Source organism: Semicossyphus pulcher, unplaced genomic scaffold (genome assembly GCF_022749685.1).
Source record: "Semicossyphus pulcher isolate SPU_LCO1_2020_fin unplaced genomic scaffold, fSemPul1.0.p SCAF_5, whole genome shotgun sequence".
Taxonomy (NCBI): Eukaryota; Metazoa; Chordata; class Actinopteri; order Labriformes; family Labridae; genus Semicossyphus; species Semicossyphus pulcher.
In genome coordinates, this window is record NW_027211726.1 from 14,885,641 (window position 1) to 14,906,734 (window position 21,094).

A 21,094-nucleotide genomic window follows, 5' to 3' on the forward strand; every position below is an offset into this window, starting at 1 on the left:
GCATCCTATCTCGCTCTCTCCATCTCCTCTTTCCCGCTCATTTCCCCCTTCGTTCCCCCCATGATCGGTGTCTCTCCCACCCTCCCACACTCTCTCCAGCCCTCCCTCTCTTCCTTTGTCTCCTCTCTCTCTCTCTGCTGCCTGCTGTATCTGTGTGTGTGTGGATGTGTTTTTTTCCCCTCTGACTGACAGAGAGAGATGTTAGCCCCTCTGCTGAGCTGCGTGCTGGCGCTGTAGAAGAGGCAGTGTGGCTAACTTAACACCGACATATGAAATTAGCAGCGACAACCACAGCGAGGCGAGTACAAGTTGTTTGTCTGAGCTCTCTCTGACAAACAACTTGCGTCGAATTCTGGCACCAAAGCGTTTTTTTAAAACCTAAAATCTGCTCGCACAAATCTCACTACTGTCTAATTGCTTCTAGTTGCCAGTTTCCACGAGGGACATTCAGTTATGTAGAAAATCGCTGTAATTAATAATTCACATAAATTAAGATGCTATTCAGATTCTATACCCACAAACGCACACTTCTAATTAAGTATGCAAATATGCCAATCATTTGCATTTAACCCCCACAGGAAGGGTTAATGATGGGTACACAAACACACATTTAGCAGTGATTATGATAGAACAGACAGATTGACAACAAAGAGGCATCCTCTGCTTAGTTTCCTGTTGTTTTCAGTTTGTTTTTGTTTACAGTGTGAACGCAGGCAGTTGTAAGGAAAGACGTGCGATCGTATTGACTCACATCTAGGGTGACAATTGGCACGTCAGCTGGCTGAAGCTGTCCGTCAACTCGATGCCGCTGCAGGGAGAACAAGCACGGATACACACACAGGTGGTGGCGGGAGTGCAGCTCGGGAGTCCGCACCTGTTTATGCTGCTTAAGGGTCTGATATGTGCAGTTTCCTGTTGTGTTGTTTTTGTCTGTTAATGCAGCTTGTGATGGGAGCCCTTTGTAGGTTGAAATCGCTGTGCACACGAAGGTGAAGGATAAGCTGTGATGTTCCGAACCGCATAGCCAATAATGCAGCTCTGTTGTTTTCAATGTCAGTCAGCATTCACAGGCCTCTGTTTGATCTATTGCGCCTTTCACAAGTCATGTGTATACTATTTCCGTCATTAGCACCCAGATCAAATCCGTTTGGCAAGATTTTTGCTGCAAATGCTTTTCAAAACCAGAGAGAACAATTTTAACATCTGATCTTAAGCCCCTTTTACAGTGCCAGTTCAAGGCGGGATTATCACGCCACTGTTACTTCTAGTTTTCTATGTAAAACCATAAACTGTACAAGTAATGGATGTAGCCACCTTGACGTCACCCACTGGTTTCTCGACTGCGTAAATGAAGCTGAAATGTGGCCGCCGCCATGTTGGTTTTATGGAGTGACAACACAGAGAGCCAGATTATTCGTCCGATTTTTGCATGAAAAAATCCCTAAAAGGCTTCAGCAACACAAACACTGTGAAGTACAGTGACTGTGTGTCAGAGTTGACATCCAGGAGACAGCCAACAGAATCTAATTGTGACCACGTCCTTATAATTTAAGTCTTAATATAATTGAAACAGGTGAGTTACAAAAAATCCACCCCCAGTACAGTTATCGTGAACAGTAAAATTAGTTATTTATAACAAAACCGTTTTTTGTACCAGGCTGTAAACATGTTAATTTCTGCTGTAAAAATGGGCATTTTTCCTATTTGCTGCCTCAAGTGGACACTCGGAAGAACTGCTTCTGCATTGGCTTCATTTTTCAACACAGAATGTTGCCGCTTCTGTAAAACGCACAGGCAGAAATAGTGGGGTAAAGTCGCTTCCGCCTCTGAGCCGGCATTGGCGGTAGTAACAGAGGCGAAACGGCGTCAGTGAAACAGAGGAGCCAACAGAGCGGAAAAGCGTTGTGCACGTTTTGCCTCAGCAACACTGGAACGCTGTGTAAAACACACACTGGGGCAGCTTTACGCTGGCGTTGCTTGTTCCAATGTAAAATGACAAAGGCAGCGTGATGGCGGAGCTTTGTTACGCCGCTGTGGCGGAACCGCCATGTAAAGAGGGTTTTAGTTTCGGTGGTGTCATCAAACTGGTTTTGCAGTGAGTTGATAAAAATCAGGTAAAAAAGAAGAAGGAAAAATGATCATCCCTTCTGTTGCTTAGAAATTTAAAATCAGACATGCCTTTAAAATAAAATCAGGTACAGAGAAGTCAGGCTTCTCACCTGCTGCATGTGTAAGTGGATTTACATTAACCAGGTTACTACAGTTCATGTTAGCCAGCCTCTCGTTACCTGGTTGCTCTGAGTAACCTGGTTACCTGCATGTAAACACACTGTAAGAACCCTTTGCCTGGTACCCTGCAGTCCCAGCAACAAACCACATGAACAGCGAGCGCTTTAAGCCTCTTTGTCCTGTAATGAAACATGATTGAGAACCTCTCGTCTGACTCTCCGATTGGTACGACTTGCGTCATATGAAAGCAATATGTTGCTGTCCTAAAAACAAGGCCACAATTTACATAAATAAAAGCGTAGAGCGTTAAAAAAAGCGGATTTTTCAAAATAAAAGAATATTTAAATGCCCCCGTACATGCCAACAAATCTTATATTATAATGTTACACTTAATGGTAAGTGATTATCAGACAAGTGTTAATGTTTCATATCAATGTGCAGAAAGTTCCAGAAGCATGTGTCTTGTATGGATGCATCTTTATAAAGGAGTGAAGTCTTTGTGTGGACTTGTTGACACGGTTGAGAGGGGAGTAGGGAAGGGGTGGGCTCGCTCCCTCCCTCTCCCCTCTCTCTTGGTGTTTTCAATTTTTTTGTGTCACGGCTGTCTCTTCACGCTCAGTGTCACATCCTCATACCACACAGCAGTAAATTAATCAGAGATAATGCTCGCCTGATGGAGACCTTCCCCCCCACAAAACACTCTCCTCTCCCCTCCTCTGTCTTTCTTTCCTCTCCAACAATTTCCGAAAACAGACTCATCCCTTAAAGGTCATCCAAACACGCTTGTGACTGTTATTGATTATCTGAACAGTAACAAATGATCCCGCCCTTCACCAACTACTATTGTGAGGCCAATGGGCAAGGCACTTTCCTCTCGCTGCTGCAACTGAAAGCTGTAGTCGCGCAGAAGATGTGACAAAGGGGGCCACATCTCACTTAACTTTTACAGGGCGAGTCAAGGTTAACAGACGCAGAAATGGAGGATTAACTAGAGGAGGAAGAGGGGAATAGGTGGGAGAGGGGGTGAGAGTAAAGGGGGGGAGGGGTGTAAGTAAAAGCCCCTTTAGGTAAATGTTGGAGTGGCGAGCAGATCCTTTGTCCTGCCTCGGGGCGGTGTGAGGCGATTGGACCAGCTGATAGGGCCGTTTATAATGCCCTCCATCAGCTCAATCTCCAGGGCTTTTATGAGCACCTTCAGCAAACACACACACACACACACACACATGCACGCTGACACACACAGCGACTACCCCCCCATCCCCAACGAGGTGTAATTGGGAAAGAGGCCCCTTCCTGCAGTGTGTATCGCTCTCCTGGGAGCTGACGGGCTGGAGGTGTGTGTGTGTGTGTGTGTGTGTGTGTGTGTGTGTGTGTGTGTGTCTGCGGTGGTTACAGGCGGAGTGTTTATAATCAAAGTCAGCAGTGATAAAAGGGTGCTTGTGTGTGTTTATGTCAGTGTGGTTTATTGCACTTATTGGCAGGTTGTGTGTGTGTGTGTGTGTGTGTGTGTGTGTGTGTGTGTGTGTGCGTCCAGAGGGCAGTTGGAGAGACGGGATCATTCGAGGCTACCTCTTATGACCCCCATTATCACCGCTGAACTGGCCACTAAACACTAATGAACACACAAACACACACAGCGCTGATGAGGTGAAAGGTAGCAGGGGGAGCAGGCTCCACATTCCCTTTAAGGAAGACGGGTGATAACGGGAAATGTGGAGATGGACACGGATGACCTTTGATTAGTGTTGATCGCTCCGACTCAGGCTAAGTTGGCATTTAAAGAAGCTGCGTTTAGTTAGAGGATCATTTCCCACCATTAGTCTGTTCTTAGTTAAGACTATCCAATGAAACAAAATACCAGCAAACAAGCAGCGGCATTAGAACTGTACACGTGATAACTGGTTGTAATTACTGTCATTCACACAGTAAAAAACACTTTTCCAGGAAATTACCCTTAAAGGTATTTTACTGCTTTGATTCTACAAAAGGGGCTTTTCATCTCCCTTTTTCAGTCATCTGTCTCTTTTTTAATTAATACAGCTGTTTACAAAGGCTTCTAAAAGCTTAATTTCTCTCGCATAGCCACGACTTTAAGCCTATGGTTAAGCTTCAAGTCTGTCTACTTTAGTGCTGTCACGGTAACCACGGGGTGGACCAACACAGCTAGACATTTTTTTGGTCTAAGAACGTTCTGAGAACGTTACGTGGTAATGTTTTGAGTGGGAAGTTTTTATGTGGTTCCCAGAATGTTCCTTTTAATAGCAGGAGAACATTCTCTGAAAACATTTTCAGAAAGTTGAAGTGAGAATGTTCAAATCAGTCTGATAGTTCAGGCCGTACCAACATCCTGACAAGATCCTCAGAATGTTACAGTAAACATGTTCTACCTTTGTTTCTACGTAACTTTGAGCAAATGTTTTATAAAAGGCGTTCTGACATCCCAGGCCTTGATAACATCCTGAGAATATCTTCAGAATGTTGCAGTAAAAACATTGTCTTGGTTTAAGTTTTAACGTTACAAGAACTGTATTTGAAATGATAAACATCCTTAAAACGTTCTTTGAATATTAGATTAAAACGTTTTCTTTCAAACGTAATGAGAACTTGTGTTAGGCAATGTTATGGGGACGTTCCCTGCCAGCTTGGAAGTGACCGTCATCACCGCAACTTCCTTTTTTCATATAGACCCGGTGATGTTGCTCGGTACGCATCCAGCGTCTCTGGCGCATTAAAATCTAAGGGGACACAGTAAACTCACTATCCATGCGTCCCAGGGAAGCACCTAATATTTTCATACACAACGATAACGTGAACAACAAACTCATTTTAAAAATCACAGTAATCAGCAAATAAACCTGTCTGTCAGAGCACCGCTGTTTCAACCCTCTGCGAGCTCGTGTGCAGTCTCGTGACATGCTTGTTTAGCCGCTACAACAACAACTCGTGGACTATTTTGGTCTTAAAATGTCCAATCTTCTTGGCAATCTTGATAGATTATGATGGTTATGCTAATGTCCATTCATACAACTGTATATGTTGTGTTCCTAGTTAAAAGCTGTAACACATTACAGAGTAGCTTTAGGTATGTCTGCCACAACAGAGTAAATGCTTCTATACCAGGCCAGAAAGGTCATGACCGAGACAGACAGAAATCCATCCTCTGATGTCTGCTCTCCCCGGCTCCACTCTCTCTCACGCTCTTCATTTACTCCATTTCTGACACATAGCTCAGACGCTTCACTCCTCCAGCCACTTCCTTTTGTTTACTCCAGCGCTGCATCACATAAATGAACAGTGTTGTTGATCCGACATGAGAGACGAATGGAGGTGTAGGATGGAGAAAGGCAGGTGAAAGAAGAGGAGAGGGTTTGAGGGAGGTAGGGAGCAAGAGAGAGGAAGAAAGGAAAGGATGAAGACTGAGGGAGGGAGGGAGGGAGGCAGGGGGTATTTACCAGCCAGACACTCCAAAGGTCGTCACGACTCTCATAGCTGCTGCCTTTGTTCACGTCAGTGGGCGACCCCCTCACTGCTCATACTGACTCTCTAACACACACACACACACACACACACACACACACATTCATATACATTCACATCTGCCGGCATGCGTTCAGGCATCCATGGACGCTGGTACTTGCACTGAGAAACATAAACATCTCACAGAAAGTGACATATTTACTCATACACTATCACACACACACACACACACACACACACACACACACACGTACACACGTGCAGTCGCATGAGGCCAAATGAGTAGCTTGGAGCGGTGAGATCCTGTGTATTCCCTCTGCTCATTAGGGCATACAGCAACATCAATTCAGGGAAAGCCCATCACTCTGTGTGTTTCAGTGTGTGTGTGTGTGTGTGTGTGTGTGTGTTTGGTACAAGATGGCTTATCCCTGCCCCCCCACCCCTCCCTCTTCCTTCTTCCATCTCCCATCTCATCACGCTTTGCATTTTAAATGTGTCTCCATCATTACACCTATTACATCCATTGTTATCGGAAGAGTCATGAGCATCTATTTCTGGAGGTGTACCTCAGGGTGCGGGCTTTTATCATTTCATATTTGTGTCATTGTTGACCTCCTGGTTCGTACTGTTTTGTTGTTGTTGTTGTTGTTGTATATTGGGCACTATTTTTACTTTTATGAGACCGAATTGAAGAGATAAAGGCGCAACAATGTTGGTTTAGAGTAGGGCCCAAACAATATATCGGGCGATCGATATTATTGGGCCGATATTTGCCTATAGGAGATATATCTGTATGGGCGTATATGCTTTCCATGCACCGATAGAGGGATCTGTTTTCTTTCCCAGCTCAAAAATTCTCTACATCAACTTCTGTATCAGTAATCTTTGAGTTTTCTCAAGCTAAAATCAGTATCGGTAGAGGCCTTAAAAAAAACCATATCGGTCAGGCGGAAGTTTTAACTTGTTTCTATTGACAGAACTAAATGTATGTCTGCAAGTTCACTAAAGGATTTGGATATCCAATCCTAATGTGTGTGTGTGTGTGTGTCCCATCAGCTATAGTCTGACGACGATATAGCCTCTGGGGACAACGGTGAACATGCCGGGCGTGTAGCCAGCAGTTAGCGATAAAATACTTCCCTTTCCTCGTCCTGCATTGTTTACAGAAAAAGAAAACGTTTATCTTTTGATTTACTTTAATTAACAGGTCTTACGTTTGCCGAAATTCATTCAAAACATCATGTTAAAATAAAGCTTTGCCAGGTCTGTCCTGAAGAGGAGAAGAAAACAACTTCGTTGGAGGTCGGATCATTTGTGATGCATTCGAGAAAGTCGGGAAATCTGAACGCTTTTGTCTCAGGTTGAATTTTAGATTTGTTAGCTGAACTTGCTGATGTCTGTTTATAGAGATTAAGAAGCCACATCGTCGTCAGATCGCCGCTGATGGGAGCCGAACTTCAAGTAGTGCTTTTTAAAGCTTCTGAAAAATACTTGTAGGGTTCATCTTAGCCTTAAAAAAGAAGAAAAGATTGTGTTTGTTTCCGAGTGTCTTTCAACTTGTTTGTGAAGGTGCTTGTTGGATTCAAGGGTACATTCGGCTCTGGGATGCAACAATAGCACTGACTGTCACAGGGGATTAAGGGAAGAGGTAAATACAAGAAATACATCAAAACATAACAGAGAAAAAACAACTCTGTGTTTACCTTGTGCAGGTGGTGTTCAAATATAATGCAGCAATCCTTTAGAAAGATCTATAGTCGGTATTGCATACATTAGTGTAGCTTTGTGAAAAGACATGGGACACTTGATCCAGTATTACCCCTCACAGTTTGAGAAAATCGTGCAACATGCTGCACGGAGGAAACCCCTCTCTTATCCGTCTCTCTCCCGCTCATCTCTCTGCATCTACCTCTGAGTTGTTTTTGTTTCCCTGCCCCCGGTGTGTGTTCCACCTGCCGCTCTGCTCTCCTGCTACTGTTATATTGGATTAAGGGGAACCCTGTTAGCGGTGTGTGTATGTTCTTTTGGTGTCTGTGTGTCTGGCCCAGAGGCTGGTACATAAGTGGGACATCCAACCTATAGCATCAATCTGGGACATAAACGCCAAGTGTGTGTGTGTGTGTGTGTGTGTGTGTGTGTTTACCCCGAGCCCAAAGGGTAGGATGTATGCAGGAACCCCAACCTATAGTGCAAATCTAGGGCACACGACTGGAGCGTGTGTGTGTGTGTGTCAATCACAAGGCATATTAAAAGGTAGAGTGCAGCGGAGAGGGCGGATGAGTGTTTTCCCTCATCTGTCGCTCAAGGGGTTAACGCTTTCTTTATGGATGTGAACTGAGAAGAAATCAGGACTTATATACATCAACCTGACACACACACACACACACACACACTCACATGCACTCCACCCTGCAGCTCTTATATAAACACACACTACCTGAAGACTCTATTATACACTTCACCAGCCTGGCTATTGTTTCACTACGCATGGTCCGGACATGTTTACCTTTGAGGTCAAAGGTTAACCATTCACGCAAAACAGGTCAACACTCTGTCATAAATAAAACAGCTGCATGTCTCTTTTTCATGATTTTATAGAGCTTAGGAAGATTGGAGTCCATTCAGTCAACATACTCATGCTGCTGCTTAGCATTGTTAGCACAGTGCTTAAACAGAACAGTGAATACATTGATATAGAAGCCCCACCATGATCTACAACATCTGAACAAACCTTCTAATGTGTTTTTTAGTTGGTGAGAAGCACCTCAAAGACTTCGTGGTCCAGACCCTGATAAAGACATCATGTTTTGAGCTGTCAAAATTGCAAAGAAAACGAGCCTGCGGGCCTTTTAAACCACATTGATCTCTGCGTTTGTTTAGCTAACTGTTACATCTCAGTGGAAGTATTTGTTTCCCCCCTGTGTGCATGTGTCTCTGTTTACGTGTATGATCTAATTTCCAATTTTGTGTGTGCATGGGTGTAAGGCATGTCACTGTGTGTTAGTGTGTGTGTGCACGCTCGCAGTCTCCCACAGTGTAGTGTGTAGAAGGATAACTAGGTTAAAGAGCAACGCAGAGGAGGGAGGCTGTTATTCCTCTTAGTGTAAAACTGGAGATCTGCTTTAGTGCAAGATAAAGGAAGAGACTGAAGCACACAGTATAAACATGTCATGAATTGTACGCTGTGTCAGCAGGTCAGTGTCGACTTATTCATCCTTTTGCAGGAGGAAGTTCTCTCTAAAGGCAGAAAAAGACAAAGAAAAACAAGGATAGACGTGCGGGTGAAGCTACGCTCTGTTAGCTACGTTTCAGCTGTAACTGTCTGTCTGCAGACACATGAAGTAGCACACACGTTGTACACACAGAGGGTATTTGGCTCCATGCCCGGCTAATGTACGCCACGCCCTGATCTGCTCTCACCAGAGGGCGTTCACTGACAAGTGTGTGTCTGTCTGAGAGTGTTTGTTGTTTTAAAAAAGGGGAACTAGCGAGCAAACAGTGTGTCTGTTTCCATCTGCACATAACGCTGCTTACTCATGCGCAAAAATGTTTCTGTATATAGCTCTGTCTGCTTTACACGAGTGTGTGTGTGACCTGTGTGTCAGTGTGTGTTTGGAGTGCAGACAGAAAGAGAGAGAGAGACAAACAGCTAAAACATGCTAATGCATAATCAGCTAATTAGCTGCTAGCAAGTGCGGATGATTAAACTCAGTGTGGCTCTCAGCAATAATATATTGTTGAGTCTTAATGACTTCATCAACGACTCTATACGCGACGGGCCCTATACATTCAATAAGCCGCTCTCTTAACAGTGCATTATGGGAATTGTATGCAGGATATTCTTGGCTCTAAAAGCGACAATGCTGCGGTTGGTGGGCTCAAAGTTGGGCTTTTCAGAAATCAGATTCATCACAGACAAAAAAGAAACCTTTTAGATATTTCACATCCCCCTCAAAGAAAAAAAACTCTTGATGGTTTGTTCAGAAAAATCGAGCGCTGCCTTGTTTTTCATAGCGCCCGTACAGCAGGCTGTGTTCCTGGGGTTTGATTGATATTAATCGTACAAAGCAATCTCTTGAACAGAGTGCTGTTTCCGCCTTTGATCTTGAAAGCTTTGAAAGTCAACAACCACCCATAATGATGTCTTCATCGCCCTTACTGCTCTAATGAAAGTCAACTCTAGCGGCTCCGCAACACAGGAAGCTTCTGAGGTGCTGCTGTCTTTTTTTATTCCTACAGCAGAGAGGACAAGAAGCAGTTGACTCGTTGCCTCCTTCAGATTTATTGCCATGCTATGCTCCACTGGTAAACGTTGAGGAATATGTGGGTTAATGTATCAACTGTGAATGAGGGCATCTTGATGTTGGGGTGATTTTTCATCTGCTCTGGGCCACAGTTCAATGTAAAGCTTGAGTTACAGTGAATCAGACGGAGGGTTGACTTCTTCTCTAAGAGCTGAGGGAGAGTCTGTGAAGGGAAAGATGCCCGTGGATCCTATTTCAAGGAGTTGGCTGCCAGGCCAGTGCATATGTTGTTATGGCTAGGAAGATGACTTAGTCCTTTGATTATATATGTGTGCATGTGTGTGTGTGTGTTTGTGTGAGTGTGTGTGTGCGTGTGTGTGACTTTGAGAGCAGATGTGCAGTGCAGAAACGCTGAAAAAGAGGTGATGGAGTCACAGATTTAGATTTTCATACTAGTTCCACGTAAACGTCTTCTAACAACATTCATAATGTCACAATGTTAACTTGCTGATGTTTGAGAAGTTTAGTTTTTTTTGCTAATAACGCTAAACATAAGGTACAACTGAGACCAAATATCTAAAGTAACAGAGTTGAATGAATTATTCTATAGGCTGCACACATTTTGCTCAAGACCACAGAAGTCGTCCTCATGTTGGCGCCAGAGGAAAGTGTCAGAGCATTGAAGTCTTGTTGCCCCAGCCTGTGCAGCAGCTGTTGAGATATTTCAAATATTAAAACCAAGTTCATCAGGATACTCCTCTGAGCATTACTGATATCTGTACCAAATTACATGGAAATGCATCCAAAAGTTGTCCAGACATTTCACTCAAAAAAGGTCACCATCACAGTGTTGCTAACGCTAAAGAACTGAAGCCTTTCGGATGAGAGGTGAAAAGTCTTCAAGAGCTTTAACCAAGTCTAGTTTCCTTTTAGATTCAGCTTCCAATTCCCATGACCTGGATGACTGAGAACCTTCACAGACATGCCAATGCTAAAGGCATCACTAAGGCAACATCTGTTAACAATTATTAAGACTTGGGTTGTTGTCGATTATATATCAAAGTAGAGGAACGACCAACTAATAGACAGTCACCTTCAAACCTAAAGCTGGGCTGTTAGTGTGGCTGAAAATTTGGTTTAGCACTACAAGTGAAGGCACGTTATCACCAACAGCAATCTCCGAACCAATCAGCTATCGCTCAGGACGATGTAGCCTCTGGGAGGGAACTTTTCTGGCATCTGGTGTTGCAAGCGGTTAACGATCAAGGACTTCCAGGAAAGACTTCCTCTAAAAGCAAAGCGAAATTTACCCATCACGATATGTTTTCAAAATAAACACTGAGCGAGTCTGGTGAGTCTCAGCTTAATATAGCCGCATGAACCCTGAAAGAGAAACTGATTTACTTGCAATTAACAAATCTCAACATTATGACGCCAGTTTATAAAAAGTAAAACAACAAGCTTTGTCAGGTTTGTCCTCAAGAGGAGAAGAAAACAACTTTTAAAATGCTTGTTTGTTGAATGGAGGTCGGATCGAGCATGTCTGATGCATTCGAGGAAGTCGGGGAAATCTAAACGTTGATTGGCTTTCAGGACACAGTGCAAACAGCAGCTTCTTTGTGCATTAATTCTCAGTGTATAAATCAGGATTTGGCTTAACAAACCAACACACAACACCAAAGCCAGTTCAGTTATTTTTCACATCTCCTCCGAGTTCAATGAATCTCCATAAAAACGACATGACCCATGCGCTCAGCTCTCCAGTAAGGCAAACATCTGCCTGCAGCTGTCAGCAGCACCTGTCCAAACCTCACATACACCCTCATGTGTGTCATAGGTGTGGGCCTACACATCACACACACACATGTGTATAGCAGCTAGCACAATCCTGGTCACCGGAAATTGAATAGGCAGCACAATACATTAATGTGGCCCTTTGTTAATTTCACAGGTTTTATTGAAATGCTGTTTTTTCCGGACGCGCGTGTTTTCCAACAAAGACCTGTTATCGGAAATATCTCCAGAGCCTGAAGGATGCGCACGAGCATCTCGGAGGGGATTCCTGTGTGTGTCCCTTATACACATCTGCCAATCAAAAGCTGTGTCCTTCATGCATGTTAGCCCCCGTGTCATATGCAGATTCATTCTGTGGTTTTGATGTCATCAGCGTGTGTGTGTGTGTGTGTGTTTATGAGAGAGAGATCAGATAAGCTCACGCTAGAGGAGGAGTTTTCTGATTTATAGGAGCTTATTGAGGAGGAAATAGACGTCATAGTCCAGTGGCTGTAATAAACGAGTGGACCTCCCTGCACTGCTCGGCATCAAAGAGACAGGCCGACCCACACACACATAAATATACACACACACACACACACACAGAGAGAGACAGAGGCATTGTTGCTGTCTGTCTTCCTCACTTACTTTGCTCACAGTTTGCTGCAACAGAGAGTCAAAGGAGCTGAAAGTGTGGGAGGGAAAGTGAGCGAGGCAGGGAGAGAGTTTATGGTCAGTCCAGCAGGAGTGAAGGGAGGAAGAGGAGGGAGAGGAGCGCGCTCGGCAGCGCTGGTTCTTTGTTTCGGGGGGAAATTCCTGTAACCCAGCGCACCTTTCAGCTGCCTTCATTAGAACTGACTGATAGATTTTGGGTGACACGAAGCTAGCAGGCGATTGTGCATGCTAGCTGCAGATCGTCCTTGGCCCATTTAGTCTGATGGAGCGTTGGAGAGGGAGTCTGTTTAATAGCTAACAAATTAAAAATGCTGTATGAGCCAGTGGCTGAACTTTTCAAGAATGTGACCTGCGATAATTCTGTTGACTCTGGACTGAAGTTTTCCCTCATTAGCTGTCAATGGAGGGATGCAGAGTTGTGTGTAAGTAGTGGGAAATATTCAGTTTCAAAGGGAAGGTTTGTGCTGCACTTTCATGTCTTTTTTTAAGCATTTAAAGAGAGGGTATTATGCTCATTTCAAGCTTCATATTTCACTCTGTGATACCTGTGGAGTAGCTTAGCATAATTTACAGTAAAAAAAACACTGGTGCTCTGTGCAGGCCCTCATACAGCCACCGCCTGAAATGTCTCCGTCAGCTCTGTCCCTTTAAGAAACCCCGCCCCCTACAAGCCCACAAGAAGCTGCGTGTAGAAAAAACGGTGTGAAACCTGCCGTTCACACCAGACTGAGCCGAGAAGCCTGGAGATTACTCCAACATACTTTTATCTACAGAGTTGAAACTTCACCCACGTTTAGACTGCACATCCAACATTGTAAAATGATACATATGTCTTGAAATGTGAAACGCCATAATACCCCCTCTTTAAGTTTGAAGTATGTGATGTAGTATGTTGAGTGGCCGGCTCTCATGGGTTAACATGCTCCACAGGCTGCTCTGGAAGTTGGGCCTGCATTGGGTTGATTTCAGGTGGAGAGTATGGTGTATATGTTAAGCTTCATGACATAACTTCTGTTGGGATTTGTCACTATATACATAAATATTGATTGATTACTTCACTGAAGATCAGATTGAAGTTGGTGAAGATGGCTTTACGCAGTACGATGTCATCACTGCTCTGGACATGGATGCCATGATGAGTCTAATCTATGCTGAAGTTTGAGAAGTCTCACGGCGTTAATAACACCCTGGATACTGAGATCGTCCTTAAGTCTGACAATAAGGAGCAGGAGGAGCATCCTTGTTGTTGAGGGCTTTCTGCTTTACACCGACGCTTTCTTTATTTTCATTCCGTATGAAGTATGCAAGAAGAGGAGGTGCTCTAGGAACCACGTCTGGCCCATGTATTTGAAACACAAGAACGTCAAACTAACCTTAAAAATGCAATGAAAAACAAAAACATGACCCGCATTTTATTGCATCGCACCTACCTGTCAAACTGAGATGGCCACAGAAACTTAAACCCCCGTTATTGTCCCTCTCCCTGCCCAGTGTTTTGTTTGAAACTGGACACTGCACGTCCCCCACAGTGTTCGAGAATGGCCTCACACACACCCTCACCGCGCCTCCCTCCCCGTCCTGCTTGTTCCCATGCAGGCCCTTTGTTTTGTTGAATTGGCGAAAAAAAGGAGTTGGCACATCTATCCAGGAAAGTACAACAACATTCAGCACACGCCTCACAAATTCTCACACACACTCACACACAGCACATTGGCAGATTGGCAAACAGCCATGTATCTCCCTCCAAGCTCGTCAGACCCCTGAAGAGGGAGCTGTTGTTTTACTTGTATCTCCGTACCCACTCTGGGAATAATCCCAGCTCATCTAGGATTCTAATTTTAACTCTACTTTGTAGTTTCTGCTCAACATGTGTTCAGGATTTACTCGATCACCATCTCTTGAACACTTCAGGAAGAAAATGTCCAATATCTCTTCTTTTCTTGTCTTCTTGCTCATACCTCCTCCAATGAGCCATAACATTATGACCACCTGCCAAATATTGTGTAGCTCCCCCTTTATGCCACCAAAACAGCCCTGACCCATTGAGGCATGGACTCCACTAGACCTCTGAAGGTGTGCTGAAGTATCTGGCACCAAGACGTCAGCGGCAGATCCTTAAAGTCCTTTAAGTGTCGAGGTGGGGCCTCCATGGATCAGACTTGTTTGTCCAGCATATCCTAGAGATGCTCGATTAGATTGAGATCTGGGGAATTTGGAGGCCGAGTCAACACCTTCAACCCATCGTCAAACCATTCCTGTACCGTTTTTTGCAGTGATACAGGGCGCGTTATCCTGCTGAAAGAGGCCACTGCCATTAGGGGCCTCCTTTCATAAAGGGGTGTACTTGGTCTGCAACAATCTTTAGGTAAGTCAAAGTAACATCTACATTAATTGCAGGGCCATGCACTGCAGAGCAGGAACACCCAACAAGAGCTGCAGTTTTGGAGATGCTCTGACCCGGCCGTCGAGCCATCACAATTTGGCCCTTGTCAAAGTCGCTCACATCCTTACACTTGTCCATTTTTCCTGCTTCCAACACGTCAACTTCGGTGACTAGCTGCTCACTTGCTGCCACCCTCTGACAGGTGCTGTTGTAACGACATAATCAATGTTATTCACTTCAGCTGTCAGTGGTCATAATGTTAAGTACTGTTTTTCTTTGTCTATGTGATTATGAACTGAAACCCTTTGAATTTCTGACATTTACAGACGAAAAAAAATTATTGATGTTTGGATAGCCTAATTGTTTACATCATAACTACTCTGGTACCTTTTAAAGAAGCTGGGCTGTATGTACCTGTGAAATAATCTCATATTGAGATTGTTGTAGTTCCCTGCTAATCGCAGGTATAAATCATGTAACACAGATCATTCAGACTGTATGGCGATGCTACCTGATCAGAATCCATTAAAAAGTCAATGACCTCATTTCTAGTCATTTAAAAATCCTCGTCAGTCTTTAAGATATTAACGACGTTAACAGCATCTATAGTAATCTGTTTGCTCGGCCCCTGAAGACAAACTCATTTTCCATTTATGACTAGCCAGCAGCAGGATGACATTACTATTGCATGTAATCTGCATTAGTAAACAAGCTCTTAACTTTCTTGTGCTCAGGCGTGATATTGTTCCTTTTAGGCAGCCTCAGGGGTCAGAGACACAGGCTGTTTTATTGCAAGTTAGTGAAGTAAGAATATTAAAACTCTCTCTCTCAAACACACACACACACACACACACACACACACACACACACACACACACACACACACACACACACACACACAAACACACAAACACACCAACATATGAATCTCATTTATCAAAATTCACTTACCGATCCATTAGCCGTCTCCCGTGTCACATGTCTCATACGTTTTAACATGTCTCTCACTAACACACACACACACACACTCTCTCGCGCTGTGTGTTAATTATATCCGTAATAAGCACTTGGACGAAAAAACTAAGTTTGATAAAACCACTAATGGCAAATGCGATTTGGGAAATTCCACTTCCCGCTCTCTCTCGTCTTCTCCCGCTCGTACATCACGTCTTAATTATCAGTCCTACTAATGCGTTTCTCTCAGATTTACTCTTTCATATTTCACCATAGACAAAGCACCCAGTAATTATTGTCTGTCACTGTTTCCATGGAGATGATATCTACAGTCACACGCCGGCATCCCAAGGTGACCAGGAAGTGGTTTTACGGCGACACAGGCTGGGGGGTTACGGGCGAGAGCGGCTCGGTTTGTTGATTTATGTGGAGGCTGTAATGACATCATATTCAACAGAGGAAAGGGTCATAAATTAGACATCAGCTAATGGAGGCTCTTTCTATGTTAGCGAACGCTCTCCTCTCTTCCCTTTTTATCGTCTTACAGGGAAAAAAACAATCTTTTCAATTTGTCTGTGAATTAAAAACACTTTTAATAGCTCTCATATGATGTTCAACTTATTCAGCTAAATGAAAACACATTTTTTTCCAGAGGAGAGGGAGTCAACTCCAAGTCCATCACTTTAACTACAGTGCTCTCAGGCAGTTACAAAACATTGCTCCAAGCTCCATTCCTTTTACAGTTTTGATGCGCTTCCTGATTGGTCCGAATTCCCACGTGGGAAAACTCCCTGAAGTAAACAAAGAGAGAGAACAAGAAGAGAGAATCATGGACTTAAATGTTTTGTTGTTGTTGTTTTTTTTAACTTTTAACCGACAGTTCGATCAGTTCCATTCTCCTTTAGTGTTTCACTGAACAGTTTGAATACCTCCGTACTCTTGTGTGTTTCCACAAGCATTTATGAAACAGTTTGCTCAGCCCATATTTCCATTTCCACATCGCTCCCCCACGTCTGTCCTCTGCTCATCTTGCTGCCCAGCCCTCTGCAAGTATCAACATCTGTCAACAACCCACAGTGCACAGCTTTTTGGGTTGCTTTCTATATAAGGTCCTACTTTAAATCTGTCGAAGTTCTGACCTGAATCGATCCGGGCCGTGGTTCATTTGGAAGCTTAATGAGGCCCGTCTTTTCTGGCGGTGGTCTGATCCGCACCAGAGTTCGAATGCGTGTTCTCACCTGTCCAAACAAACTAGACTTTCAGAGTAAAGTCTGAAAGTCCGGAGCAAAGCTGTCAGGTGTGAATGCAAGCTTGGATCAGTGTTTTGTTATATCTCTTTTAAAATGATGAAAAATAGTTTATAGTTTTATAGATATGTAACATTTATTTTATTTTCACAAATGTGTAGAAAACCTTAGCTTATATAACTTTGAACATTGTGCATTTGGTGAACTACGTTTTTATCAATGGGCACCGTTTCTCTGAGCTGTGATTCAGTTTCACAAAAGCAATACAGCTCAAAAATACTTCAGCAGTCTCTGTTCTGGTTTAAAACAGAACTTTGGAAATCCCCTCTCGCTCCGTTCGCTTCTTTTAGCTGCTCTCAGATCCAAAAATAAGGCCTTACCGCCTGCATGTGGAGAAACACACAGCTGCACTGAAGGCAACAACACCATCTGAAGAGACAACTGCACACACCTGTGTGGGGTGGATCAGGCCTCCATGATGTCTTTTTATCATCATACGAAGACAGAGCAGGAAGCTGGTTGTGTGTATGTACACAGAAAACTACCTCGTGGAATAACTTCGTCCTCTTAAACACATCTGTGTTAGTTTGGCACATCTGGATTTTAGGTCCTTTTTTTTTCTAGATGAGCTCCGGCTCGGTCAGCGTGGACGAGGAGCATCTGTGCCCTGAAGCCGTTCTAAAAATAAACCTCAGGAGTCACGTCTGGGACTCGACTGGGCGACTAGACGAGTCCACCACTGTTGTTCTTAAACCTCTCCACTGTCGGTTGTGGTTGCACAGTGTGTTTTGGGTCACGTGCTGATGAGGTGAAAATTGTTGCCCCGGTTAAAGGGCCAGTGACAGTCATTGTGATCTCCTGTTTTTAGGACCACTTTACAGACCCTGAGCTCCTCCATCGTGGTTCATACATTCCTGGCCAAATTCCTGTTTTAGGGGGGCATTTTGCCTTTATTGATAGGACAGCTGAAGAGAGGCAGGATATATATGGAGAAGAGAGTGAGAGATGACACGCAGCAAAGGGAAGGCGGGAGTTGAACTTGCGATCAGTGCGTCAAGGACTGTAGCCTCTGTGTATGTGGCGCCTGCTCTACCCACTGAGCGATACCAGCCCCATTCCTGTTTTTTATGTTATGTAATGGTTTTTTATTCAATCATCTAAGCTGTTATTCAATTTAAACACAGCTTTAATCTCTTGATGCAAATAGTTTTTGCTGTGAACATTCATGCAAAACAATCAGCCAGTGGAAAGTACAGATGTTTCTTCAATTTCCCAAGAAATTCAAACTAATCCTGGTTCACTCCCTTTTTTCTAGGGGGGTAACGGATCACTAAACTCACAGTTTGGATCGTATCACTGTTTGTGAGTCGCAAAACGGATCGTATTTCAAAACAGCAAGAAAAAACCTCAAACTGATAAGGTTCTGCCACGGCATCTAAATCGTTCACGTCCGCATGACGCCTCTAATCATTACAAACACTCAGTGTTGTCTCTTTTCACTGCAGCTCTGCATAAAGATTTAGAGGCCGGATGGGGAGCTATCCGTACGGATCACTGATAACCTAGGATCCGTAACACCTCTACTTTTTTCTACGATTAAAGATACAACTATTAGAGATAGACCGATATGGTTTTTTCAGGGCCGATACCGATACCGATTATTAGTAGTCAAGGAGGCCGATAACTGATATTTGGAGCCGATATTCATTTGCAGTAAAAATGAAAATATTGGCGTCAAAATTTTGAATAATACAAACTCCAACACTTAACTTTGTTTAAATGCCTTTAAGCATATGTTTATTAAACAAACAAACAAAAAGCGCAGGGAGTTCCCCGGGTCAGCAGCATCTCTTATAAAGTTAACTGAAAATTTAAATAAATACATAAATAACTTCCTGAAGTTTTATGAAGTAAATAAAACAAAGTTAAATAACATTTGCAAAGAAATGAACTCTTATCGGCCGTCGGATTTTAAAAAAAAAGGCCGATGCTGATATGCGTCAAAATGCCGAATATCGGCCCGGCCGATAATCGGTCTATCCCTATCAACTATACATTTTTTGCTCTCACTCCTATTGCATGAAACTTTGACTCAGTTTTAGGCCAGCAGAGCGAACCCACATCTGTTTGCATTTTCTCCTAGACTTTTTGAAAATCCTTTGCGTCATCAATGTTTTCATCACAATCAGTCAAACACAACTTCAAAGGTGAGAATCTTTACTAGCGCACCTTTTCTGAGAAAACAACCCTCTTGATTTTTGAGGATGTCATTGAAACGTTGCATACTTACTCAGATAGGAGTATCATGCACTGAAATGACAGAAGGAGGAGAGTGAAAGTTGCATCATCTCACAGATTGTGTATAACCTGTTGGTCTTAACGTGTGTTTTGACAAGCATCAGGTAAGTAAAGGAGGGCTTGTTTATTCCAGCAGTTTGTTGCCTGCATGTGTTCCAATTAAGACGCAGCGTAACCTTCTGCTGCTGCTGCGAAAACTTGGTGACGGCTGATGTCATGTTTTTGTGAGGCAGCGGGAGATTTCACTATTGTAATAGAATTGACTTTGATCATTTGGCTTACTCGCATCATCAAAGACTCGCTCGCCCAGGAACAAGACACACACACACACACACACACACACAGCCTGTAACATTAACAGTAAGCCTGCACTGTAGTTAGAGTCAGTAATAAAGCTATTGACATCTCTTTGATCACAGGGATCGGCTCCCCCCCGAGGAATACATGCTGGACGATTAAGATACCTGTCTTCTAGTTTACTGTGTGCCAATTAGAAGAGACAAATACTGTACGTGGGCGGTGTGTGTGCTTCCAGTCTATCGTATGGATTGGCCAGTGTTCTTTACAGCGCTGAGCTTATATTGACAATACAGGCTTTAGGGATTGAATACGAGTCCCACATTAGTCTAGTTCAGTTTTATATTTATTTCTTACGGTCGCATTTCAGCTGCTGGCTGTTGATTTTTCAAACGGTGTCTGGGTGATTGCATCAGCCGACCACAAAGGACAAAAAACACAGTGTGGAGTCACTGCAGCAGAGTGCCTGAATCTGATGAGAGGATATTGGTGTGTGTGTGTGTGGTGTGCATATGAAAAACAGTATCTAGTACCTTTAGTTACTTATCTTAAAGCAATTAAGGGAGTTACTGAGTCTCCCTCAATGTGTGGTTATGTATTAGAGGCAGAAGATGCTCAGTGATAATCTCTCTTCTTCTGTTGTGTTTTTACAGACGGTCGGAGGAGGAAGTAGACATGGACAAAGTGACAGCTGCAATGGTGCTAACAAGTCTCTCCACCAGCCCGCTGGTCAGGAGTCCACCTGTCAAAGTCAACGGTGAGTCTCACAACTAATGACTGTATATATAGATGGATGGCGCGTCTCCATCTGCTCTTATTGTACGAAATTGAAGCTATAATACCCCCCGAGACGAGCGCTGACATCTTGCGATTGTTACGTCAATTGGAGCCATAGCTGTGCCACGTCTACTAACCAAAACACACACTTTACTCACCGAAAAAACAGCAAAGATGCCGCTCGGCGTCGTGTTTAACATCAGAACAGCTTCTTGTGTTGGTCTGAAGCAGACGTTCACAGGTATGTAAACCTCAACGACTGTAGTGATTGTTTTAGTTACGTCTCCTCTCGCTGTTCCTCCACTACTCTGACAATCAGGAACAGATCGGCTGCAGGAGCCGGATTTGTCAGCAGAGCTGTCAATCATCCTTTTTACAGCATCAAATAACTAATTAAAAATAAACTTGACAGAAAAATGAACACTTGAATGTAAATCAGCATGATAAGAAGTAACTGTAATGAAAGAAACCATGTTTGAGAAACATTTATTTGACGTGTATTTTGATTTTATAGTTTGCCTCATGTCCCATCTGTTAACATGGAGGAGGCGGGCTTTATGACCTATACTGCAGCCAGCCAGCAGGGGGCGATAGAGTCATGTCGGCCTTCTTTTTATACAGTCTATGCTCACAACTAAATGAGTGGTGTTCTTTAGAGAAATACGACTTTAATCTTACAGCTTTCCATCCCTCCTCTCTGCAGCTCTTTATATAAAATGATCACGTAAACAAAAGCAACG

General features: G+C 43.5%; 1 protein-coding gene across 1 annotated transcript in view; it reads left to right on the forward strand.

Annotated features, from left to right (window-relative positions):
- Positions 1-21,094, forward strand: part of znf704 (zinc finger protein 704) — a 49,724-nt gene that overhangs the window by 21,188 nt on the left and 7,442 nt on the right. Inside the window, exon 3 of the mRNA XM_069681465.1 lies at positions 20,231-20,334. Within this exon, the coding sequence (XP_069537566.1) occupies positions 20,231-20,334 (104 nt within the window). The remainder of the gene's footprint in view (positions 1-20,230; positions 20,335-21,094) is intronic.